This window comes from Camelina sativa, chromosome 20 (genome assembly GCF_030686135.1).
Source record: "Camelina sativa cultivar CO46 ecotype springtype chromosome 20, ASM3068613v1".
Lineage (NCBI taxonomy): Eukaryota > Viridiplantae > Streptophyta > Magnoliopsida > Brassicales > Brassicaceae > Camelina > Camelina sativa.
Window position 1 is genome coordinate 28,379,403 of NC_141899.1, and position 25,910 is coordinate 28,405,312.

General features: G+C 39.0%; 2 protein-coding genes, 1 non-coding gene and 2 pseudogenes across 5 annotated transcripts; 2 read left to right on the forward strand and 3 right to left on the reverse strand.

The window, feature by feature from the left end:
* Positions 1-3,425: 3,425 nt before the first annotated feature.
* On the forward strand, positions 3,426-4,574 carry LOC104772749 (QWRF motif-containing protein 9 pseudogene; annotated as a pseudogene). Its single transcript, XR_015592296.1, has one exon. The product of XR_015592296.1 is annotated as a QWRF motif-containing protein 9 pseudogene (transcript).
* On the forward strand, positions 4,520-7,608 carry LOC104771456 (QWRF motif-containing protein 9). Of its 2 annotated transcripts, XR_015593668.1 has the most exons (8): positions 4,520-4,880; positions 5,195-5,314; positions 5,505-5,621; positions 5,707-5,796; positions 6,151-6,258; positions 6,326-6,395; positions 7,172-7,333; positions 7,416-7,608. XR_015593668.1 is itself a non-coding variant. In XM_010495983.3 (6 exons), the coding sequence occupies exons 1-6, from the start codon at positions 4,581-4,583 to the stop codon at positions 6,368-6,370; spliced, it is 780 nt and encodes a 259-aa protein (XP_010494285.2). In that variant the 5' UTR covers positions 4,520-4,580; the 3' UTR covers positions 6,371-6,569. The 2 variants fall into 2 exon arrangements, 1 of the variants encoding a protein (XP_010494285.2); XM_010495983.3 differs by lacking the exons at positions 7,172-7,333; positions 7,416-7,608 and having other exon boundaries at positions 6,326-6,569.
* On the reverse strand, positions 7,498-8,694 carry LOC104743522 (uncharacterized; annotated as a pseudogene).
* A 234-nt stretch (positions 8,695-8,928) lies between these two features.
* On the reverse strand, positions 8,929-9,865 carry LOC104771458 (zinc finger protein AZF3). The gene has a single exon (XM_010495985.3). The coding sequence runs from the start codon at positions 9,593-9,595 to the stop codon at positions 9,002-9,004; it is 594 nt and encodes a 197-aa protein (XP_010494287.1). The 5' UTR covers positions 9,596-9,865; the 3' UTR covers positions 8,929-9,001.
* A 12,318-nt stretch (positions 9,866-22,183) lies between these two features.
* On the reverse strand, positions 22,184-22,290 carry LOC147919505 (small nucleolar RNA R71). The gene has a single exon (XR_015594293.1). It is a non-coding gene; the product is annotated as a small nucleolar RNA R71 (small nucleolar RNA).
* Between the last annotated feature and the right edge of the window lie 3,620 nt (positions 22,291-25,910).

Sequence of the window (25,910 nt, forward strand, 5' to 3'; positions counted from 1 at the left end):
AAAGGTTACTACTGATCTTCGATCCCAGTTGAAATTAGTTATTGGGATTTCTAAGGAGGGTGGTATGGGTTATTATTTGGGTATTCCTGAAAACCTACAAGGCTCGAAAACTAAAGTTTTTAGCTACGTTAAGGATCGGCTGGATGATCGTGTAAATGGTTGGTCTGCAAAGTGTTTATCAAAGGGTGGTAAGGAAATTATGATTAAATCGGTGGCTTTGGCACTTCCTACCCATGTTTTGTCATGTTATAAACTGCCACAGGATTTGACGTCTAAATTAACGAGTGCTATTTCCACTTTCTAGTGGAAGTCCAATGATAAGGCACGTGGTATGCACTGGGTTGCTTGGGATAAATTGTGTAAAGATAATTATGAAGGGGGCCTAGGTTTCCGAGCTCTGGAATAATTCAATGAAGCTATGCTGGCCAAACAGTTTTGGCGGTTAATTCATTATCCGACGTCTTTAATGGCTAGGGTGATGAAAGGTCGATATTTCAGGAACAAGCATCCTCTTATGCCAAAAAAATCAAATAACCCTTCCTTTGCATGGAGAAGTATTTATTCAACCAAGGGGTTGGTGGAACATGGAGCGCGATGGATGGTACGCTCCGGTTGCTCCATCTCGGTTTGGCGTGATCCATGGTTACTGGATATTCGTCCAAGATCGGCGAATGGCCGGGGGAGATTGTGGCTCCCGGGTTTGATTGTTAATCATTTAATTAACCCAGTTACAAAGGATTGGCATCTGCCTATTCTTGAGGAGTTTTTTGATCCGGTGGATATACAACTTATTCGGAGTATGCCGGTAAGTAGAACTTATCAACCGAATAGACTAATATGGCACTTTACTAAGTCCGGGAAGTATTCGGTTAAATCAGGATACCGGTTGGCCCGGGAATTAATCACGGATGTAGAGTATGGGCTGACGTGTATGGCTTTGCGGGCACAGTCGTGGAAACTAGATGTACCCTCGAAGATCCAACACTTTTTTTGGCAGATTGGCTCTGGTACTCTTCCCGTGTTAGAACGTCTTGCGCATCGGGGTATTCGCTGTGATACCTCATGTAAGCGATGTGCTTCTGCAGTGGAGACTATAAACCATGCACTCTTTGAGTGTCCTTGGTCTCGAGGTATTTGGGAGATGTCCCCTGTTTTGTTAGATCCGGGAGGTTTTCCATATACATCGATATATGCGAATTTAGATTTCATATTCTGGCGGGTGTCTTCACAATCTGGGGTTTCGGATATAGCCCTTTATCTCCTTAGGATTGTTTGGTCAATTTGGAAAGATAGGAATAAAAAGGTTCTCCAGGGTATAGATCTAGAGCCAATTGATATTTTGAATCAAGCGGCTAATGATAAATTATTGTGGGAGGAGGCCAAATCTTACTCAGTGAGATACCTGTATCCTCCGCCTTTATCGGAGGACAGGGGTTCCTTTCCCCGATGTCAAGTTGATGGTTCTTGGAAAGGTACGAATCTTTTTCAGGGTCTGGGCTGGTGGTGTTGCAGTGGAGAGGATTCAACGCTTCTGTTGGGAGCACGGAGTCACCGACGAAGCATCTCCCCTTTACATGCGGAATTACAAGCGCTGATCTGGGCTATGGAGTCTTTACTGGTGGCTGGAGTCGATTGCCAGGCTTTTGAGACGGATTGTGCAGAGCTAGTTGCGATGGTGCAGACGCCGGATGATTGGCGCGCTTTTTCTAACCTGCTGGAGGATCTCTCTTTGCTTCGAACTCCTTCACCCTCACCAGGGTTCCACGAGACGTCAACGCAAGGGCTGATTGTCTTGCTCGATCTTCAAGATCTTTAATTTCTGAAACTACTTTTGTAAACTCTTATCCTCCTGTTTGGGCCACCAATCTTGCAGTTCTCTTTTAATTATTAATGTTTGGTTGAAAAAAAAATTATTATAAAGCACAATTCTTATTGTTTTAAGTGTAAACGATTTTAGAACGTTTTATAAAGATTTTAAAATTTTCTTAAATTTTTTAATTAAAATGATAATAAAACATAAGTATATTGTTTAATTAGGTTTAAAAGGATTTTAATAGGTGTTCAGAAAATATTAAAAGGTTTTAAATAGATTTTGTAAGATGTTTTTTAGTTATAAATATGATTAACACACTTTTTACTATCTTACACGATTTTAAAAGTTTATATGAGTTGTAGAATCATGAAACGAGTTATAGAAACCTGAAACAGTCTTGAGCATACATTTTAGGATTCCTCGTTTTATTCCTCTATGAATCTTACAAACAAGTTGTGGGAATCTCAAGGCAAGTAAGAATAATCTCTTTTATAGACGAGTCTAAATTTTACTAAAAATAGGAACGATTACAAGATGAACGAGCACGTAAAACAATCTAAGAATTGGTCGATGCCGAACAAGAATATAATTAGTCGAGCTTCGGGTTGAGTCAACGTATTGAATGAGTCATATTCTCTTTGGGCGAATTGCTTAGACGATCTTGCCATGTACTTTGCTTTAGAAAGAATTATAGATTCCTTTATTGCGCCAAACCTTCTGTATTTATAGAGAATTGTATCGATTCCGCTGGTGAAATCTCAAAAATGTCCTTTTCCGATATGGTTTAGTTTGTGGGCTTTTTTTAATGGGTTCATTTATTGACTTGGGTTAGAGTTTTTTTTAGGAAGAGATAAAACTTACCTTCGAAGAGCATCTCCAATGGTTTGCTCTATTTTTCCTTCTATAATAGAGAAAAATATAGCAATCTATTTTAGAGGTAAATTTACTTCAATCAACCACTATTCTCACCTCTAAAATAGAGATTGCTATATTTTCATCTATTTATAGAGGAAAAAAATAGAGTTTATCTATTTATAGAGAAAAAAATAGCAATTTCTATTTTATATGTGAGAATAGATGTGAATTAGAGTAAAAAATAAAATTCCTCTATTATAGAAGAAAAATTAAGAATACTGTCTGTTTAAGTTGAATGCATTTAGTAGCTACATAACCATCCTGCGAAGAGAAATTATTAAAATCTAATCTAAAAATTTAGAATATAACATACGGCCTAAAGCACATGCTTTGGCTGTTTTATGGACGGGCTGGCACTGGTTAGGGTAACAAATCCTCCAAAATTCAAAATATTAATAGTAAGCTTAATAAATCAAACTTAGAATTTAAAATTTCAACTGTCTAACACTATCACTAGCCTAGGCCACTCGTCTGCTTGATCACGAGTTGACCCCGTCCAGGTAAGTGATTTGCTCGTACACACCGCTTCTATATTTATACCCCTGCTTCCCTAGTCATCTCTTTGGGTCTGAGCGATGTGGGACTTTTTAGTTTTTTTTTTTTTTTTGGTCGTCTATGGTACTTTTCAGTTTTTATAGATCAGGATTTGCTCATTTTATATTAAATGAGTAAAAGAGACGACGACAGTTATGAGTTATGCTCTCACGTAATTATCTCCTCTCCCACCTTCCCCACACTCTATTCTCTCGCCGGAGATTTATACTTTACAGTGCTAAACTGACTCAAATTCCAATTAAACTCAAACCCTAGTTTCGCCGGTAATCTCTTAAAACCCGATGGAGAAATCATCCACTGTATAAATCTCTCCTCACTGCTCACATTTCGCAATGTTGATTTCTCAATGTCGGAGATGACAGCTGCAGTTTCGGCTTCGTTCAACGCCGCTAAACAGAACAAACCGCCGTCGTTTCCATCGGAAGCATCGCATCGCCGTCCTAAATCACGAGATGTAGCGTCGCGATACCTTAACGGCGCTTCCTCCTTTTCGTCGTCGTCGGTTTTCCACAAATCGTCGTCACCGTCCTCCGCGGCGAAGAGATGTCAATCGCCGATTGTTACTCGACCGGTGACTCCGTCTGTTACTATAAATCGGCCGAGATCAACACCACGTCGTGACTCGTTGGATCGACGAGGTAGTGGTAGTGGTAGTGGTGGAGAGGTTTCTTCAGCGCAGAGAATGTTGTTGACTTCTGGGAGAAGCTTGTTTGCGTCGTTTCAGGCGGATTCGTTCTCAGGGATTGAGTTTAGATCGAAGCTAAACTCATCGCCGGGGAGAGGAACAGTAGAGAAGAAGAAGAAGACGATTCCGACGGCAATAGCATCTAGGAGTTGTGGAGCTCAGCAAGAGAAGACAAAGCTCAATGAGCAATGGCCTAGGTCAGTGCAACCGAGTTGTTTGAGTAGGAGTGTAGACTTCACTGATACTAGGAAGAAACTGAACGGATCTGGCAATGGTGTATCTAGAGCTCTTCAGAATTCCATGGTGAATAATAATAATAGACCGCGGATAACGAGAGATTCATTGAGTGTTGGATTAGAGACTGAGAGTGTTTCTTCTGGAAGCTCTAATGGAAGAGGGAGAATGTTACCAGCTCGTGGCAATGTGGTTCAGGGGAGAGTTCCGCAATTGGCTAGTAATCTGTCGCAGCATCGGTTAGAGCCTGGCTCACAGGTTTCTAAATCTAATGGACTGAGGAAGGTATCGGTTGATAGTCATGTTTTGTCTCCTAAAGGAAGCCAATTGTTTCCAAAGAGTGAGCAGATTCGACCTGCTTCACCTAGCAAGTTTGGTATGACTGCAGCTTCCCCGAGAGGAACCAGCATTGCTAGAGGAATAAGCCCTTCGAGAGGCGTGGTTCCTCCAAGAGGGATTAGTCCTTCAGGCAGGATGAGCCCACTAAGAGTGAGAAGCTCCCTAACTAAAACCACACCTTTGGTTCTGAATTTTGCTGTGGATGCTAAAGAGAAGATCAGAGATAATGGGGTTGCTGATGCTCACTTGTTAAAGCTTTTACACAATAGGTTGCTGCAGTGGCGATTTGCTAATGCACGAGCAAATGCTGTTATCTCTTCACAAAAGATGAGAGCGGAGGTTAGTAAATCCTTTTCGTACTGAATGCTTTAGAACCTTTATTATTAGCACAGTAAGTGTTTCCAATCAATTTTGGATTTTAACATTCGGCCACTTTGAATGTGACAATAGCTAATGGTTTTAGAAAATAAGTTAGTTTCAATGAAAACAAACTCGTAGGCACCTCTCTCTTGTGTTCAAAAAGTTAAATCTGTTATGTTGTACAAGCTTGTCTATGCCAACTATGTTCAAGTGGCTAAGTTTTAAGTTGTTAGTTTTCAGTTGGTTTTCAATGAGAGGCCACAAACTCTGATGAAGCGTTGTTTTCATTGCAGAAAAGATTGTACAATGCATGGATAAATATCTCTATGCTGTATGATTCTGTCAGAGCCAAAAGAATTGAATTGCAGCACCTGAAGCAGAACTTGAAACTGATATCTATTCTCAATAGGCAGGTAAGTTAATCCGCTTTTTTTATATATCTTGAACTGCCTTATCCCCCTGTGCTCTTTAAGTAACATTTTTATAGGAGTGATTTTCCCTTTTAGGTTCATTTGTATGTTCTGCCTCTTATAGCTTTGGGACCTTCTCCAAATTGGATCTTACTTAGCAAGAAAGTTAATTTTTTTTCGTGCAAATATATAGATGGGACATCTAGAAGAGTGGTTGGTTATGGAACGGGATTACATGGGTTCTTTGGTAGGAGCTGCTGAAGCGTTGAAAGGCAGCACGCTTTGTCTACCTGTTGATTGCGGGGCAATGGTTTGACTCTTACTCACACGTATTGCCTATAGTACTGTATTGAGAAAACATATGTTATGCTTGCTGATGATGATACCATATGCAGGTAAACGTACAAAGTGTTAAGGATGCCATTTGCTCAGCAGTTGATGTTATGCAGGCAATGGCATCTTCCATATGCTTGTTGCTGCCAAAGGTGACCCAATCTTTTCCCTCGTCGTGTTTATTTTTTTACTGCCGAACTCAATAGTGTGTAGCTGCAATTTTTAACACCTACACGGAAATGTTAAGACAAATAGAGAGTAAGCAATGTACTGAGTTGACAGAGCACATCCCTTCTTGTTTAATTGCGCCCATCTCCTCTTGCAGTCAAGTGAATAGTCCACTATCTTCGTTTACGCATTATTCTCTGATTATGATTAGTGTCTTAATATCCGGTCTAAATTACTTTGTTCCATAATTTTGTCAGCACTACGTGATTGTGAGAAGAGGATTTGCGTCGATAAGTTATTCATATTTATATACTAAAAAGTGAATCCCATTTTCTCAGGTTGGGAAGATAAGCAGCTTGGCAGCAGAACTTGGCAGTGTAAGTGTCAAGGAGGAAAGGATGCTCGACGTGTGCCGGGACCTCCTAAACACAATCTCAGCTCTGCAGGTACGATATCTAAATTTTGATCCATTCTGTAACTAGAAATTTGGGGATTTATCTTTAAACTATGCAGGTAACGGAATGCAGTTTGAAGACACAGATTACACAGCTAAAATAGTAAAAGTGACAAAAGTTAACTGAATGTAAGTACGAAAGCCACTCAATATGGTCAATTTTTTGGAGTTATGAGAATGTTAGGAGATCATCTGATTCAAATAGAGAGACCATTTCAGTTTGATAGTTTAACTTTAACAACAAGAAGTCTGGTTGTAAATATACAAGTCGTGGTTTAAATCAAATTTAATTTGCTGTTGCTACTTCTGTTCTGCAGATATATTAATGTTTAGTGTGTGTACTTTAGAAACAGAGGACTGAAACATATATATAGCTAATCATCTAAACAATTCAGGTAGATCATGAACATCTTTTAGACTACTTTTGTAGGTAACTCAACAAAATTGACATATATATAAATATCTAGATAATTTATGGGGAATTTGTCTGAATTTATATGCTGTAAAAAGACGATTAAATTCATATGCTGTAAAAAGGTAGTGAGCTAAGAGCATCCACATTGGTTGGGGACTTTTTTTGGTCCCTCACATTTAATAATAATATTTTGATAGTTTCTTATTTTTAGTATGAGCATTGGTGTCTATTTGTATTTGGTCCCCCTAATAAAATAATAATATTTTGAAAGTTTAAAGATTAATTATTTAAAGTTGAAAAAACAAAAACATACAATTAAGAAATTAATAACAGAAAACATATAACATAAAAACATAAAAACAAAAACAAACATTTTATTCAACTCATAGAAATTTTAAAATCAATCTTCATTATCCGGAAGATGTCCAAAGTTAGTCCAAATATGTATTGGTGTTTCTGATGAGATTAAGACAATATTTGATTGTTGCAGAAATATTGAAGTTCGGGTTTCAGAACCAGTTGCTTCATCGCACAAAACTGTGATAGAGCCTAGGATTATTGTCCAAACAACGAGTGAAGTTGATCTCTTAGATGATGGATATAGGTGGCGCAAGTATGGTCAGAAAGTAGTCAAAGGAAATCCTTATCCAAGGTGAATTTAGAAACCAGTCATCGAGTTTAAAGATAGAGTTCATCGGTCTTTTTTCCTTAATGCTTTTTGATCTAATTCACAGGAGCTACTATAAGTGTACAACATCGGCTTGTGGAGTAAGGAAACATGTAGAGAGAGCAGCAAATGACCCGAAGGATAAACCATTTTGGATCATTTCAGAGACATTACCAAAGTTTTGAAGTCACAAGAACATTAAATGTATATACAAAGTGAAAAACATGCTTTTATAATACAAAAAGACCAGATTTTTCAAACACTACCTTAAACACACAAAAGCAAACATAGATCTTTTACTTCATCATCATCAATATGATTCATCATCAGATGTTGTTGTAAGCTACAGAGACCAAGTGAGGAACTTTACCATCATCAAAAGGCAAACTCACATACTCTCTAGCAAACTCTTCAGCAATCTTCCAAGCAAGCTCACCATGAACAGCTTTACAATACATATACATCACAGTAGTCGCCGCAAGATTATACAGCATCAACAGCGTCAAAACCGCAGACGTGATCACAATCTGCAACACAAAGAAAGCATTCGTCCACAACTTCCCACCACCATCGTCGAGCTGAGCAGAGGCAGCTACGGTACTGATCCAAACTAGAATCAACTCAGTTGTTGCAAAGAAGAAGATGATAGACAAAGAAACACTCTTCATTCCTTTAACTAAGCTTTTACTTCTCTTCAATGGAGCTAAACCCCAAGCTGACTCAACAACAACAACAACCCAAGCAAGAACCCAATCCACATAGAGCTTAACCACAGCTAGAATCGAGATGATTGTTACTACCGTAGTGAGAGTTTGGAATTACGGAGAAGCGTAACCGAATTGAAGACCTGGGATGATCTGGATTAGCTTAGTAAACAAGAAAGCTAAAATCCCTAGAATCAAGAAAACCCCTAAAACGATGAAATTGGATGAAATCAAAGTAGCGAGGAGTGGTAGAAACGAGGCGAAGCTCGATTTAACAGCGGAGATCAATCTCACAGGTCTACCGTAAAATCCTTGGAAAACACTGTAAGCGATTGATCCAATAGCTAAGAGATTGAAGACGGTGACAACAACGATGTAAGCGATTAGAAGCAAGACCGTTGTTTTGGTATCGACGAGACAAGCATCGGGAGACAGAGAAGATCGAATCGCCGGACAAGCTTCGGGAGAGAAGATCGGATCGCCGGACAAGCTTCGAGACAGATGATCGGACCGGCTTCGGGAGAAACAGAATATCGGCTTTGGTATTTTGTAAAGAAATTCCGGTGAGAAGAACGGAGCGCCTTCGTGATATCGTCGACGATGTGTATCGCCTTTGTCGTTGCCGTCGAGAGAAGAAAGAAGTCAAACAAAATTTGTCTTGACAATTTTTTGGTTTAACCCTAGAGAATTCGACAGCCAATCATAATAGACCACGTGGCGAAGAAGACGGACGAAAAACGTCCTATAATAAGAACCGTTTTTTCAATAATGGGCCTTTTAGAATTAAATTAAATCCATAAAAAAACCAGGGACGGCCCGAATCGACGGCGTTGCCCATGGTCTAACATCATATTTTATCAAAAAAAAATTTGAATATTTTGTTTGCAAAACTGGATTATTTGAAATCGAAAATTTGGTATTTACAGTTTATAGTAAACTTCACCAAACTTCACTTCAGGCAAGGCTTCTTCGCCGCCATCGGACTCATCACTTCGTCGTCCGGCGAAATTTCCCGTACCTGCCTAATATTAAGGTCAAACCCACGGTGGCTATTACTGCTGACGTGGCTAGTAGATCCCACACCTTCCGAATTCAAAACGCCTCCGTTTCCATTCCCTTCGTAATGGCACCGCTTGTGGCCGCCAAGAGCTTGACCGGTGGCGAAAGATTTCAAACAGATCGAACAAACGTGAGATTTCACGGCGGCGGAAACTGCCATCGACTTATCTTTATCTCCACCTCCGATTAAACTCCGGTGGCTCGCCTTGTGACCGCCGAGAGCTTGGTAAGACGAAAACGTCTTGTCACATACGCCACACTTATAATCCGGCTTCTTGGCGGCCGTTACAGTATCAAGATCGCCGCGGTCGCGAGCAAGAAGCATGAGACAAAAAGCTAGATACTCTTCTTCAGTGAGATCGTGGTCGTCATGACCAGATCTAGAACGTTTTGATCGTTTCTTGCCTCTGGTCCACTGCTCAAAGCCATGGAATCTTGTTGAATCTTCGACCAGTCTTGGTGAGTTCAGAGCTTCAAGCGCCATTGTTACAAGAAACCTAAGTAAAAGAGCAGAGAGATAGATATATAGAATAAGGTAAGGTGAAGTGTGGAGAAGAATCTTGAGAAGAGAGGAAGTTGCGTGAGAAAAAGAGTGAGAGTGGGTGGCCAAATTGGGCCGATTTAATTATTTTAGTTGAAACGAGATATGTGCGGAGCAAGTTGTTGTAAGTTGTAACCAAAGTATGTTAATAAAGTATTATTTTGAAATTTGGTGAGAGTGGAATATATATTTATTCTGGCACGTTTGTGTGGGGAGAGTAGAGATAAAGAGGCACACAAGTCGGGCTATGTACTCTTGTTCTGATTAGTTGAGAGTTGACATTTGAATCCAACTACACGATAATGATTGCTTCTTTTAAAACTTATAAAGACCATGTCTCTAAACCTAGACCGTATTTTATAATTTAATCACATCTAGCTTTTCATTTATGTTTTAAGACACTTTGCATATACTTTATACATTGTAATTTATTAAATGTAGGTTTGTATCATGTTTAAAATATTGTTAAGCGCGCTAATCATTCATTTTAAGTGGGTTTAGCGCCTAATGCAAAAATCAGAAATTATACGGGTTTATTCATGAACTAATTTCCTTTTGTTTTTATTTAATTTTTGGTGTTTTTTATTATAATGTTATGAACGTATTATACCAAAAAGGGAAAAATGTCATTAAAACCACGAACTTTCAAATTTTGGCCATTTAAACCATGAACTTTGTTGTAGGCCATTTAAAACATCAAGTTTTGTTGATTAGCTTTTTTAAATATGAAGTTTCGTTGACCAAGCCAAAAAAGATATGACGTTAAATCCGATAATTGACCTACTAACAGACGTTACTATGCCGTTAATCACTCCGTTATTGACAAAATGACATCGTTTTAATAAAAGCTTTAATTTGAAAAATGTCATTTAAACCATGAACTTTTTAATATATGCCATTTAAACCATGAACTTATAAATGTATGTCATTTAAACCATGAAATTTCAAATTTATATCATTTAAACTATAATACATAAAAAAGGTGATCAATCCTTTAAACTCTAGTGTAGTGTCCTAAAACAAGATAATCAATCCTTCAAACTCTAGTGTAGTGTCCTAAAAAATGAAAAAAAAGATTCAAGACAAATACAAAAAGACACAAAATACATGACAAAGATCGAAAAAGAAGGATGAATTGATGTTCTTTATTCTCTTTTTCACAATCGCATCATGAGGCAGAGTAGAAGAAAGAAGAAAGAAGAGAGAAACTAAACTAGGGTTAAACGGTTTAGCCGGTTAGACTTATATACTTGTGTGGTTTCTAATAAACCTACCGAACCAAACCGAAATCCAATTTTCCAAATCAATTGCGCCGAACGGTTAGGCTTTCTCTTTTCTGTTTGCTTCGATAACCAAAATTTTCAGGTTGTCTAGTTTTCACCTAACACCTAAGGCAAGTTCAAAGTTTATATGACAGAAATTTGAAAGTTCATGGTTTAAATGACATACATTTACAAGTTCATGGTTTAAATGGCCTATATTTAAAAGTTCATGGTTTAAATGACATTTTTTAAACTAAAACTTCCATTAAAACGATGTCGTTTTGTTAGTAACGGTGTGATTAATGGAATAGTAACGTCTGTTAGTAGGTCAATTATCAGATTTAACGTCATGTCTTTTTTGGGTTGTTCACCGAAACTTCATGTTTAAAAAAACTATTCAACAAAAGTTGATGTTTTAAATGGCCTACAACAAAGTTCATGGTTTAAATGGCCAAAATTTGAAAGTTCATGGTTTAAATGACATTTTTCCCATACCAAAAATATGTTTAAAGATTTTTTTTCCTCAAATAGACCTTATATTATTCAAGATTGGTCAATACTCGATACATAACGGTTCTCAAAGTCAAGGTGGCTGAGTTACAGAATCAGAATAAATAAATTTATCAATATAACAAGACTTTGCCAAATTATGAACTACACCATTACATTCTTTTTTTAAAAGAAAACGAATAAAAGTAAAGGGTGATTTACTTAAATGTTACTCATTTTAGGTAATATTACCAGAATTTACAAAAAAAAAAATTTATTACTAGAATATTTTGGGTATTTTCAAAATACCCAACGTGTTCTTGTTTTATGTTACCGGAAAACATAATTACAAAAATATCATTGCCACGTCAGAAATTGTTGACGTGTAACCATAACTCAGCTGTAACGCGTTACAAAGGTATGTTGCGGCTGAGTTATAGGTATATTGCGGTTGAGTTATGGAAAAAAGTTTTGAGTAAGAGCGGACGGCTGAGTTAGAGAATAACTCAGCCAAGTGTTACAGCTGACTTATTAAAATCTGGCTGAGTTATGCTCTAACTTAACCATCCTTACGACTGAGTTTTCACCCGATGGTTGAGTTGTCAAAATTTTGGCTGAGTTATCACTACGACACGGCTGAGTTACCATTTTATGAAAAAACGGCTGACTTATGAGATGTTGTTACGGCTGGGTTATGGTAAAAAAGCTATAACTCAGCCGTGATAGGCTGACTTATAGTACAATTCAGCCATTTCACGGCTGACTTAGTAGCAAAATATTAATTACTAGAATGTTATTCAGTTACGGCTGACTTATTAAACGATACGGCTGAGTTACATATTTTCAGTTGATGAAGCGGCTGAATTTGGCATCAATTTGTTTGTTTATAATTACTGTAATGTTTTTCATGTTGTGACTGAGTTATAATTTGTTTGATGGCTGAGTTTTATTTAGGCTGAGTTATTAATTGTTTGATGACTGACTTGCCACGTCGGACGCAACATCCATGTCATCATCTTTTTTCTCCGGAAATACGAAACGTCGTTCGACTCTTGTTCTTCAACTGGTTAATAAGTGAACTATTTACCTTCTTATTCTACTTGTTCTTCTACTTCTTCTTCACCTTGTTCTTCATTATCTTTCATGGATCCAGTTTCGGTACTAGTTGTGTCCGGTAATTGGATAAAGACACAGAGATATGTATTTAACACCGACGATAGAGGGTGTATAGTTGTGCAGATAGATGGAGGCACAACACACGACAAGCTTGTGGAATTTGTTCTTGAAGACTACAGATTGGACGCGTTTAGCCATGAGCTAAAGCTGAACTACATGTTCTCGAACAGGGCACTGAAACATATGACGCATGATACTCCACCAGTTTTTGTCTCCAATGATCGACAATTGCAATGTTTTTGGGGGCTATGGAAAACCGATCAGCTACGCCTCTGTGTAGAGTTTTCGGCGAAAGAGTCTACAGAAACTAGTGGAGCTAGAGGAAGTATGATTTGGCCAAGCAGTGACTCGAAAGTAGAATCTACATACGAAGTGTACGTTGGGGGATTTGAAGGCACTTGTTTTGATTATGGTAAGATCGTTGACAAAGAAAACGAAGAAGAAGAAGAAGCTGAAGTAGCATCTGACGAGGAAGAAGACGATGAATTTTCAACCCGATTTGATGTTTTCGACGACTCCGATGGTGAGTCATCTGATGACGAGAAGTTTTCTGTATTGGGCGAGCCTCAGAGTAAAGAGGAAGACCCACCTACTCCGCCTCCTCAGAAGAAAGCTCATAAAGATGATAACTTTGCCGGATCAAAGATGAATCCGGAGGCTATTAGGTTGGAGGTGTCAACGCTAAAAATTGATGTGACAATGATTCAGGAGCAAAAAGCATTTCAGGAATCACGTGAAACTTATTTTGGTTAGGGATGGATTCGATTTTCATATACCAGTATCAAATCCGAGACAATCGGTTTATAGGTGCTGGGTTGAAGGATGTCTTTGGAGACTTCGTGCATCTGTACAAGGGGATGACCCGGATTTTCATGTTCGTGTATACGATTCGGAACACACATGTTCTGTGACGGAACGTTCTACTAGATCCCGCCAATCAACAGCTGATGTATTGGCAGGTCTTTACAGGGACTATCTTGGTGATCTTGGTCCGGAAGTTAAACCTAAAAGTGTCGGAGTCTTTTCCAATAAGCAATTTAGTCTAAAGGTAATTAATATGTTTCGACTGACTTATTGATAGTTATTTACATATTGATTATTTACGACTGACTTATAGGTATGTATAGGGTGAGTACATGTTACGGCTGATTTATTGATTATTTACGGCTGATTTATTCGAATGTATCGGCTGAGTTATCTATATATTATGGCTGATTTATTAATTTGTTGGTGTCAACAGATGGGTTATTGGAAGGCATATCGAACGCTGCTGAATGCAAGGCAGATCGATCTGGGAACTCCTGAGGATAGTTTTAGAGCGTTGCCTTCTTACATATACAAGTTAAAAAGGGAAAATCCGGGTACAGTCACGCGTCTTCAAATAGGTGATGAAGATAGATTCAAATATGTTTTTATTGCTTTTGGTGCGAGTATTGCTGGGTTTCCTTTCATGCACAAAGTTGTTGTTGTCGATGGAACGTTTCTCCATGGTAGTACAAAGGGACGCTTCTAACAGCCCTAGCTCAGGATGATAACTTTCAAATTTTCCCATTAGCTTTCGCTGTTGTTGACACTGAAAATGATGAGTCTTGGCGTTGGTTCTTTACACAACTCAAAGTTGCCATTCCAGACGAAAAGGATCTTGCGATAATCTATGACAGACATAAGTCAATAGGGAAAGCGATTGGTTAAGTGTATCCGTTGGCTTCGAGTGGAATTTGCACTTACCATTTGTATAAGAACATCTTAGTGAAGTTCAAAGGAAAACATTTTTTCCCTCTGGTGAAAAAAGTGGCAAGGTGTTTTAGGCTAACTGATTTTAATGAGGCTTTCAATGAGATTGAAGCACGTCATCCCGAACTACATGGATACCTCCAACGAGCTGGTGTCCGAATGGGGGCGCGTGTTCATTTCCCGGGTGAAATGTACAATTTAATGACAACGAATATTGTAGAATCAATGAACCATGCACTGTCAAATGCTAGAAGTCTTCCCATATTTAGACTGCTAGAATCGATACGGAATATGATGACCAGATGGTTTTCTGAACGGAGAGAGGATGCGAAATCGCAGCTAACAACGCTCACTCGAGGTATTGAGAAACTGTTATAGGTAAGTTTACATAAGTCAATCATCAATTATGATAACTCAGCCATAACAGTTATCATATCTCAGTCGTAATTGTTTCCTTATCTCAGCCATAACCATTATAGTTTTCATAACTCAGCCATTGTTGTTTCAATAACTCAGCCGTAATTGTTTTAATAACTTAGCCTAAAACGTTTTTTTTGTTCTACTCCCTACTAGGACCGTGTCACCATAGCAAGACTTATGGAGGTACAAACGATTGATGCTGTACGTGTGCAAGTGAAATATGGATGATCTTTGCATGTTGTAAATTTAGAAATAAAAAGTTGCACGTGCCGTCGTTTCGACCACGAAAAAATACCATGCATCCATGCAATCGAAGCTGTAGAGCATATGGATGTGTTTCGTATATCCATGTGCGATCCAAAATTTAGGAGTGTCGATTTGGTTAACGGATGGGCTGGTTCAATCATGCCTCTAGATGAATCATTCCCTGCTCCTGAAGTTGTGGATAATCAGAAGTGCTTGCCTCCGATTGTTGTGAACCAGCCAGGAAGCCCAAAGAAGCGTAGGATTAAATCATCTTTGGAAGTTGCCACTGAAAATAAACACCCTAGGAAGCAACACGCATGTTCGCGATGTAAGCAAGTTGGGCACAATGCAAAAACTTGTGCTCTATAGTTAGGGAGATTTATTGTATTTTGTGTAATAACTCAGCTGTCAAGTATTATAACTCAGCCATCACATGAATCAACGTGACCTTTCATTTTCTGCTATCTAATTATTTTGTGTGATAACTCAGCCATAACTCACTATAACTCAGCCATCACATGAATCAACGTGACCTTTCGTTTTCCTGTAAAACTATAACTCAGCCGTAAAACAATATTTTGGCGGGAAACCATAAGTTAACCTAATAATAGACGCGACATTTCGTTTTCCTATTGTTTTTCCTTTATATTCTCTTAATTCAATGTATCGTTTCGGTTTCTTATTCATTGTATCGTTTCGTTCTTCTCCGCTCATCACACATATAAATATCCTCTGAATCCCTTCACAATATATTGCACCTACAAATCTCCTCTACATCCAATATTAATATATTGCATTTCCTTCGATCATTTCATATGTAAGTCTCCTCTCCATCCCCTCTCAATCTCTTCTGATCATTGCACCTATCAGTTGGTGACGGTTGTTTTTACTTTGATAGCTGAGCTATGGACGGAGAGGGTTCCAATAAATATCAAAAACGCAAGGCAGACAAAGCAATATCGCCCATGAACATGGCCGGTGCAAGTTCCAGTAAACGCCCAGCAAGAGATGCAGATTACGAGTGGGAAGAGGAATCACTATTGGCCGTGTCCGAAGCTTTTACTCCGACAAGAGTCGCGGCCGAGGCGGAGACAACTGATCGCTACACAGCAATTCTGCGTATGATAGATGATCATATGAAGAAGAAGGAAGAGAAAACCGTCCTCCTGCATCAAGTGGAACTAATCGACGCTCAACTATCCCAACTGAATCAAATCTTGGGTGGAGAACTTTTTGACTGAGCGACAGAGCACAAAAGGTTAGAGGAGATGAGAGAGATTACGGAGGCCGATGCCGACTAGTGTGTGGTTCCTCCTCCTCTTGATTGGGATAAACTAAAAGCTCATTTTTCCTCTTCCTCTTAATCGGTTTTTAAAAGTGAATTACATTGTACTGTCGTGTCTTCTTCTTTATGAACTTTGAACTTGTTTTTTTTTTTTATATTTCTTTTTGTAATGTTTCATATTAATATAACTCAGCCGGTATTACGATAAATCAGCCATTAAGGATTTATAAATCACTACAACTCAGCCGTCACATGAATCAACGAGACTTTTTGTTTTCCCATATATATTATAACTCAGCCGTAAAGTCATATATATCAGACATTTACTTTCATATTGTTTCTTGTGATAGTTCAGCCATAACTCACTATAACTCAGCCGTCACATGACCTTTCGTTTTCCCGTAATGATTATAACTCAGCCGTAAAGCAATATTTTGGCAGGAAACACATACTATTTCCCCCCCCATAACCTGGGTTTCGACGGTTTACGAACTGAACCAGATAGGAACCCACCTAAACCCGGTTTGAAACAAATTTAAAACCCAAGAAAAAATCAGAACCCAACCAGAGTGATGTTCTTCTTCTTAAAAACGAAAATTCCCAAATGTCGAATGCTTAAACCCTAAAAAATCAAATTCTCGTAAATCAAGTTCTGGGAATCATGAGCAATGTATCTAGAGATTCGAGTTGTGCATCAAATGTCCGAGAGAGAGGACGAGGTAGAGTTGTTGGCGTTCCTAAGAGATGTTGGTGTGGAGAAGCAATCATGGCCAAAAATTCGAAATCGGAGTCAAATCCTTGTCGACGATACTTCCGTTGTGGTTATGCAGCTGCGAAGACGGTAGAGTCTGTTCTTGTTTATGTTGAATCTGTTCTTGTTGATTTGGTTTATGTTGAATCTGTTCTTGTTTTAATTGTTATCTCCATCACCTTGATAGCTTATGAATGATGACCACCTCTTCAAGTGGGTCGATGAGGCACTGTTGGATGAGGTAGAGTCTTTCTCTGTTCTAACTGTAAAAATACAAATGGAAATGGAGATTGAGAAGAAGATGCAAATGAAGCTTGAGAAAGAGCTATTTGAGAGGGTTGAAGATGCAAAATCAGAATTGAAAGCAAGGATGAAGATGATGATAGTTGTGATAGTTTTTGGTTATATGATCATGTTTGGTCTATTTAAGATAGCAGGATGAGCTAGTGTAGCATGATTTTGTGTTTGGTTGTATGATGGGATTATGTTCCCATAATGTTGTTGTTAATAATTATGGATTCCAAGCAAATTAATGTTGTTGTTAATGATGTTTTATCAATCTCTTTTAATAACTCAACCATAACTTTACTATAACCCAGCCAAAACTCACTATAACTCAGCCGTCACATGACCTTTCGTTTTCCCGTAAATATTATAACTCAGCCGTGAAGTCATATATATCACTCATTTACTTTCAAGTTGTTTCTTGTGATAACTCAGCCATAACTCACTATAACTCAGCCGTCACATGACCTTTCGTTTTCCCATAAATATTATAACTCAGCCGTCAAGTCATATATATCATTCATTTACTTTCAAATTGTTTTTTGTAATAACTCAGCCATAACTCACTATAAATCAGCCGTCACAAGAGCTTTCGTTTTCCCGTAAATATTATAACTCAGCCGTCAAGTCATATATATCACTCATTTATTTTCAAATTGTTTCTTGTGATAACTCAGCCATAACTCAGCCGTCACATGACCTTTCGTTTTTCCGTAACTATTATAACTCAGCCGTCAAGTCATATATACACCAGAGAGGTCAAGTCACTATAACTCAGCTTTCGTTTTCCATTAAATTCAAATTGATTACATTCAGTTCGAAAATTTGCCAAAATAAAAATAAAAATTAAAAATAAAAAGCGACAAGCGTCCTATCAGCGAACTAGTTCCCATGGGAAGGCTATCGTCTCTAGCATTCTGGACGGTACTGTCGTCTCAGAATGGGAGCCGGACCGAATAGATCGGACTCCAACGGTTCTTCCACCACCAGCTTGCTCAGTTCAGATCGCCAGATCTAACGCTCCCGCATTAAGGCTTCAAGCCTTTCCATCGGCACTTCGGAGCCCTTGGACACAATCTCCTCCAAGAAGGCACATGGACCTTCTATGGCATGGCTTTCTCGGAAGAAATGGTCCGTTGACTCCAAGTAGTTGACGTACCGCCTCAGCCTCTCCAGGCAACCTTGGTAGGCCCGGACGTCCATGATGCGCGGGAAGTCAGACTCTCCCAAAGGTTCGTAATCACCATCAATTAAGTTGGGCACCACCATACAGGAGACCTGTTCTTCGCATGAGGCATGCTCAGCAAGTAGACGAGTCATGCGCCACTTCGCCAGAAAAAAACCTTCAGCAATGAGCTCATCCAAGACTCGGATAGTCCCTTTCAATCGGCAGAGCCGAAAGACTTGCTCGAGTTTAAGACAAAGTGCTTTGATATACGCGCCTAGTCTCTTGCAGCGAGCTCGGTACCTCCGGAGTTCCTTTTGCAAAGGATCCCCTTCCGGCTCGACGACTTGAAACTCGGAACGACTTCACGGGAGGGGGGGGGATTATCCTACGTATTCGGATCGAAACCGCTAGCTCCAGCGGCTGTCTGTTCTCGGGCTCGTTTCAACCATGCAGATCGGGTAGTCACTGGCATCTTTGCTAGTTTCGTTTGAGTTTGGAATGCTCTGAACATTTCCAACCCTTTCCCTATTTATACTAAAACTTGGAACGCAACCGCCATTGATTCCACTGCGTCCCGAGAATCACTCTAAAAGACCGTGCAAACATTCAATGTTTCTTGCCACGCGTCCCTAAAAAATCACTATAACTCAGCTATCACATGAATTGAAGAGACCTTTCGTTTTCCCGTAAATATAATAACTCAGCCGTAAAGTCATATATATCAGATTGTTTCTTGTGATAACTCAGCCAAAACTCACTATAACTCAGCCGTAACATGACCTTTTGTTTTCCCGTAAATATTACAACTCAGCCGTAAAGCGATATTTTGGCGGGAAACCATAAGTTAACCTAATAATAGAACGTGTAAAAATCACTCTAAGACTATAAATATCCTACATTACGGATTTATAATTTAGCCGTTATTACGATATCTCAACCATTACAGATTTATAAATCACTATAACTCAACCGTTACATGTATCGAAGAGACCTTTTGTTTTCCCTTAAATACCATAACTTAGCCGTAAAAACGTATAAATCAGTCGTTTGCTTTCAGATTGTTTCTTGTGATAACTCAGCCATAACTTTACTATAACTCAGCGGTTAAATGAGAGGAGATACTAAAATGTGGAAGCATAAAAGGTGGATAACAGGGACCTTTAATACATGAAAAAGAAACTCGCCTAAGAAATCAAAAATAATTATTTTAAAATAAACAAACTTTAGAGTCACGAGTTGATAAGGTAAAACTGGAAATCACTGCTGGAAACCCTAAAGGATTTCAGAGACTTTGAGGGACAACCACCAAAGGTAACAGTTTTTGCACATGATTTCATAACAGTCTCCATAGCCAAGAGGATGGAGACCGTTATCCAAATAACTCATCACAGCACAAGCGGGTGAAGGGAGTAACGGGCTGTCAGGATAGCGAAGGGAGGCTGTGTATGAGTTTTTTCGGGCCGTCTTATAACGAGATAACTCAAACAGAAAATCATCGCCGGTTGCCCTGACACACGCAGACAACAGAGGATAATGATGTGCATCAAACAGCTGGAGGTAATGGACGGCCATAACCTCATTCCCTTGACAAATACTTAGTACCCCACATGCTAAAGTGGCATCAACATCGGCCGGTACATTACTGATATATCATGGTTTTTGTGGTTTTTAACCATGATATAAGGAGTCTTTTAGTGTCTTTTCATTTGTTTCTAGATTGTTTTTGAGTCTTTACAGGTTTTTAGCATGAAAGGAGCAAAGTGGAGCAGTTTGGATCATTTTGGAGCAATAATCTGGAGGAAATCAGCTTGGAGTCGAATATGAGAGAGGGCATCGATCGACACTAGAGAGCATCGATCGACACCCTTGTTGCCAACGAGAAAAGAGCCAAATTCGGAAGTTTTACAAATCTGCCCCAAAGTTTTCCATAATTGCAAAACAAGTCCCTGACGTGTTTTAGGACATATAAATAGTGTTTTTAGGTTTTCCAAACCCTCAAGTTTCATTCTATCAAGTTTTATTTTTCTGCAACCCTGTGAGATTTTGAGAGCTTTTGGGAGAGAGATCTGAACTGCTTTGAGAGAAGAATTCTTAAACTCCCTCTTTACTCTTTTAATTTCAATTGCATATTATTCAGAATTATGTCTTGTTCTTCATTGATTATGTCTGAGTAATTTGTTTGTTAGGTTTAGGGTTTTTCACAGGGATTTTATGAATTATTAGATCTGTTTATTTAGGATTCATTATCTTTCTAGATCTTCATCTTAGGTTGTTCTTCATATTAATTCTTGATTGATCACCTAGAATTAATACTTTAGGAAAATAAATTGATATGAGAATATAATTGATTTTCCTGACAAAAACCTTTTGATGAGCAAAATTATTTCTTGCAAAGAGATTTGATTTAATAATTTTGTGAACAATCTAAACCTGTTTTTATAGCTGATTTATTACCTAGAATTTTACAAAGTGATTTGGATTTTCTGGTTTTAAATTTAGATATTATTTGCAGTGAGAACTGATTTAATTTACAAAAGTGTTTAGAGTTCTAGATCTGTTCTTAATTGTTTGAATCCTAATTTATTGATTGATTTAATATTTCATAATTTCCTGAGAAATTCCCTAGGCCTAGCTTTTTGATCTTCTGAATTTACAACAAGCTTTATTTAATATTTTGCATTGCTATTTTTAATTCAATTTAATCTGTTTAGCATAATTATAAAACTCTATAATTTATTGTGTAGTCTTGAGTCCTTGTGGAATTCGACCCCTAAGTACTGCAGTGATCTCTTAATTTGAGAGAGTAGCTCTAGGGATTAATTTGAGCATATCAAATTTTGGCGCCGTTGCCGGAGACTCTTTTGATCTACCATTAGATTTGAGTTTTAGATTTTGTCTAAATTTTTCTTTTTATTTTCTACTTACACGTTTTTGTTTTTCTTCTCTTTGGTGTTTCAGGTGCATGCCTCCTAGACCTCACACAAGGAGCAACAAGTCTGGTCCTACTGTGAATTTGTCAAACCAAGAGTTAGGAAAACTTGAGCGTGAGAACAGAAAGGCAGCCAAATCTCTAAAGATGGTTAATACTATCATTCTGATGCGAGATAAGGATGGTGCTTTGAGGGATCAAGAGGGCCACTTGCGCAATGAGCAGGGCCAAAAGATTGATGTTGAGGGCAATGTGATTGCTGAAATTGATGTTGTCGACGAACCAGCTGATGGTGTCGACGGTGTCGATCGACACCAACAAAAGGGTATCGATCGACACCCCCTTCCTGCAGACGGACGTGGAGCTGCCAACCACGTACAGAACCCAGTTCGACGACAGGAGCAGAACCGAGACTTGATCAGGACCATTGCTGACTACAACCGGGCTGATCTTATGTATGAGAACCAGTCTGCAATTGTTCCTCCACCATTCCAGAGGAATGACTTTGAGCTGAAGCCTGCTTACTTTTAACTGGTTGGACAGAGACCTTTCTCTGCTCTGCCCCATGAGAAGCCTCTGGACCATATTGAGCATTTTGAGGATCTTGTGACCAGTATCAAGGCTAATGGAGTGACTGGGGATTTCATATTCTGCAAGCTCTTCCCATACTCACTTGCAGGAGAGGCATCTCAGTGGTTGAAGCAGTTGCCAGCTGGATCTCTGACAAATTGGCATGATATCAAGGTGGCTCTCCTGAACCATTTCTATGATGATGCAATGTCAGATGAGCTGAGAGTCAAGATCTCTTCATTCAAGCAAGGACATGATGAAGCTTTCAAGGCAGCTTGGGTGAGGTTCAAAGCTTATCAAAGAGACTGTCCACACCATGGTTTTTCAAGGGTACAACTGTTGAGTATCTTCTTTAGAGGGTGTGACTGGAAGTATCAGTTAGCTTTAGATGCTGCAAGTCATGGGAACTTCAAGACAAGATTTCCAGAAGATGCAGAAGTTTTGATTGAGAATTTGGCTTCTAGCAATAGCACTAAAAGAGCTGATGCTGAAAGAAAGAGACTGCATGGAGAGTTTGATGCAAATCAGCTAGCTTCTGTTAGTGCTAAGCTTGATTCAGTGCACAATCTTCTTGTGGGAAAGAAGTCAGTCCAATTTGCTGCTGAAGTTGAGACGTTTGAGCCAGAGCCAGAGAATTCAGAGGAGAATGTCAACTATGTGTATGGAGCTGGGTATCAGGGACAGAGATTCGGTAATCAGCAAGGAAACAGACCTTACAATGGTGACCAGAAGCAGCAACAGAACAATGGCTATACAAGAACCTATGGGAATTCATCTTATCAGTCTCCACCTCCTAAGACTTATTCTGAGAGTAGAATGGAGGCCATGCTTGAGCAGCTTCTACAAGGTCAAGAGAATTTGACAGTGACATTCAATGGAAAGATTGACAATGTCTACACTGAACTGAATGGGAAGATAGAAGCATTGAATGTTCATGTTAAGAAGCTGGAGGTTCAAGTTGCACAGACTGCTGGGTCTGTCAAAAGGCAAGAGAATTATCTTCCAGCAAGAACTGAGTCAAACCCCAGACATGCTTGCAATGCCATATCAGTGAGAGATGAAGATGATGGTGAAATTGTTTCTGCAGAACAAGGAGAAAAATCGGCCAATCTGTCGGATCCAGATGATGGTGTCGATCAACACCACCTGGGTGTCGGTCGATACCCATCTCAGTCAGATGCGGAAAACACAAAATCTCAGGTTCCAGCTGTTGTTGAATGGGTCTACAAGCCTAAGGTTCCTTTTCCCAAGCCAAGAAGGTCTAAGCAGGAGCTTGAGGAAGCTAGATGCAAGACTATGATGGATAAGGTGATGATTGAGATGCCTTTAATTGATGCAGTGAAGCTTTCACCACCACTTAAGCGCTATGTCAAGAGAATGGTATCCAATGGTTTGAGCCCTGAAGAAGGAGCATTGCTAACTAAGGATGTTAGTGCAATTCTGTTGAACCAGCCTGTTCATAGGAAGAAGGAGAGAAAGCATGAGGTAGTTGTCTCTAAGGAAGTGAGTGCAATCATTCAATGTAGGACTGCTAAGAAGTTACCAGATCCTGGAAGTTTTGTACTTGATTGCTCAATCTCAGCAGGAAGGTTTTCTCACTCACTTTGTGACCTTGGCTCTAGCATCAACTTGATGCCACATTCTGTTGCTGTGAGACTTGGGATGACAGAATTCAAGCCAACTCAGATTTCTCTAATCCTAGCTGATCGCTCCCGAAGAACTCCTGAAGGTGTTTTAGAGGATATTCCAGTTAAGGTTGGCAACTTCATGATTCCTACTGACTTTGTGGTGCTGAAGTATGATCAAGAGCCTAAAGATCCTCTCATCTTAAGAAGATCTTTCTTGGCTACAGCTGGTGCCATCATTGATGTGCAGAAGGGACACATAGCACTGAATGTGGATGGTTTGAGTTTGAATTTTGAGATGGATAAGCTGAGGAGGGCTCCTACTATTGATGGACAGACTTTTTCTGTTGAAAAAGTTTCTGCAACACGAGCATCAGGCTCAGTGTCGATCGATGCCACCAAGAGAGTATCGATCGACACCCCTCCACGACCGCGACAAAGCTTGTCCAAAACTGATGCTCCAAGTCAGAAACCTATTCCCAAACAGAAGAGTCATCAATCCACACTCCAGAGCCCTCAGGTAAGGCCAAGGTATGCATCTTCTTCTCCTAAACTTCCTCCTATCATCAACAAGAATTTCAAAGAGATAAAAACTGTTTTGCAGTTAACCAAGCCACGAGATTATCGTAGAGCGCTTGTTTCTTCTGTTGATGATTTTGCAGGACAGAAAAGATACCCTCCCATACCTAAGTCCCGCCCTGGTCCTGTTCCTAACATCCTTGGCAAGCCTCATGCACCTAACGCTTATACACCGCCTTGGATGAAGAGGATTTCAATGCCATGTTCTGATCCTCCGGATGCATGAGCTCTAACACAGTCAAGCTAATGACTGAAAACAAGCGCTTAGTGGGAGGCAACCCACTGGTTGGTTTTTCTTTTTCTTTTGATTTTGATTTTTATTTATTTTATTTTTATTTTTGCTTTCCTCTTACTTGATAACACTGGGGACAGTGTTGTTTAAGTCTAGGGGAGGTTAGTTACTATGTTTTCTGTTTTTGAGTTTCAGTTGTGTTAGTCAAAACCATAAAGTTTGAGTCAAATTTTTCAAAATTTTTCTTTTTGTCTTTGGGAATTATGATCTTGACTAATGATTTCTCTTATTTGGTTTACACTCTAATGATTACTTGTTTATGCTTGATCTCAGAACTGAAGCTTAGAAAGACTATGAGCCTTATCAACAATCCTGAAAGCCCTTATTCAATGGATATCTGATTGATCTAACATTGTCTCAACTTTTATCAGGATTTTAACCGGACTTAATCTCTTACTTTGGGGTTGGAAATCAGTGGACTAGACTTCTTCTTCAGACCATACAAGACAATGCAATTTTTCAGAGTATGTCTCCCCTCTCTCTTCCCTTCAGTGCTTTTAAAAAAAAAAATAAAAAAAAAAAGGAATAAAAGATGATTTTGATCAGTTTAGAGAGGTAGGTAAATTACCTGTGACCTCATTATTCTACTCTTGAGTCAAATGATCACACGAAGCTTGGAAGCAAGGGGTAGGTAAATTACCGATGACCCCGGTATTCGCTTACACCTTTGATTTAGAAAAAAAAAAGAAAGAAAAAAATAATGGAAGTGAGAAAAGGGAGAGGAAAGGAGATGTAAGAAGAAAGTCTTGGCCTGAAGAGAGTCCACATGCCACTGATCAATACACCCAAGGTAAGAATTCACCTTATTTATGCTTTAATATTGACTAATGAGATGACAATGGATATTTCAGAGATTCCAAGGGATTGTGGGATTTGAGTAAGGAATGTTGATGCTTATCATGGTTAAGTATAAGAAGTAAGTTCTTGAGTCAGGTAAATGAAGAGTGCAAATAAGAATCATCATGCAATTGAGTGAGTTCCCTGTTTTCAAACTTCTTTCACAGGTCTAAGTTTATGTTTTGCTTAAGGGCAAGCAAAGGCTAAGTCTGGGGGAGTTGATATATCATGGTTTTTGTGGTTTTTAACCATGATATAAGGAGTCTTTAAGTGTATTTTCATTTGTTTCTAGATTGTTTTTGAGTCTTTACAGGTTTTTAGCATGAAAGGAGCAAAGTGGAGCAGTTTGGATTATTTTGGAGCAATAATCTGGAGGAAATCAGCTTGGAGTCGAATACGAGAGAGGGCATCGATCGACACTAGAGAGCATCGATCGACACCCTTGTTGCCAACGAGAAAAGAGCCAAATTAGGAAGTTTTACAAATCTGCCCCAAAGTTTTCCATAATTGCAAAACAAGTCCCTGACGTGTTTTAGGACATATAAATAGTGTTTTTAGGTTTTCCAAACCCTTAAGTTTCATTCTATCAAGTTTTATTTTTCTGCAACCC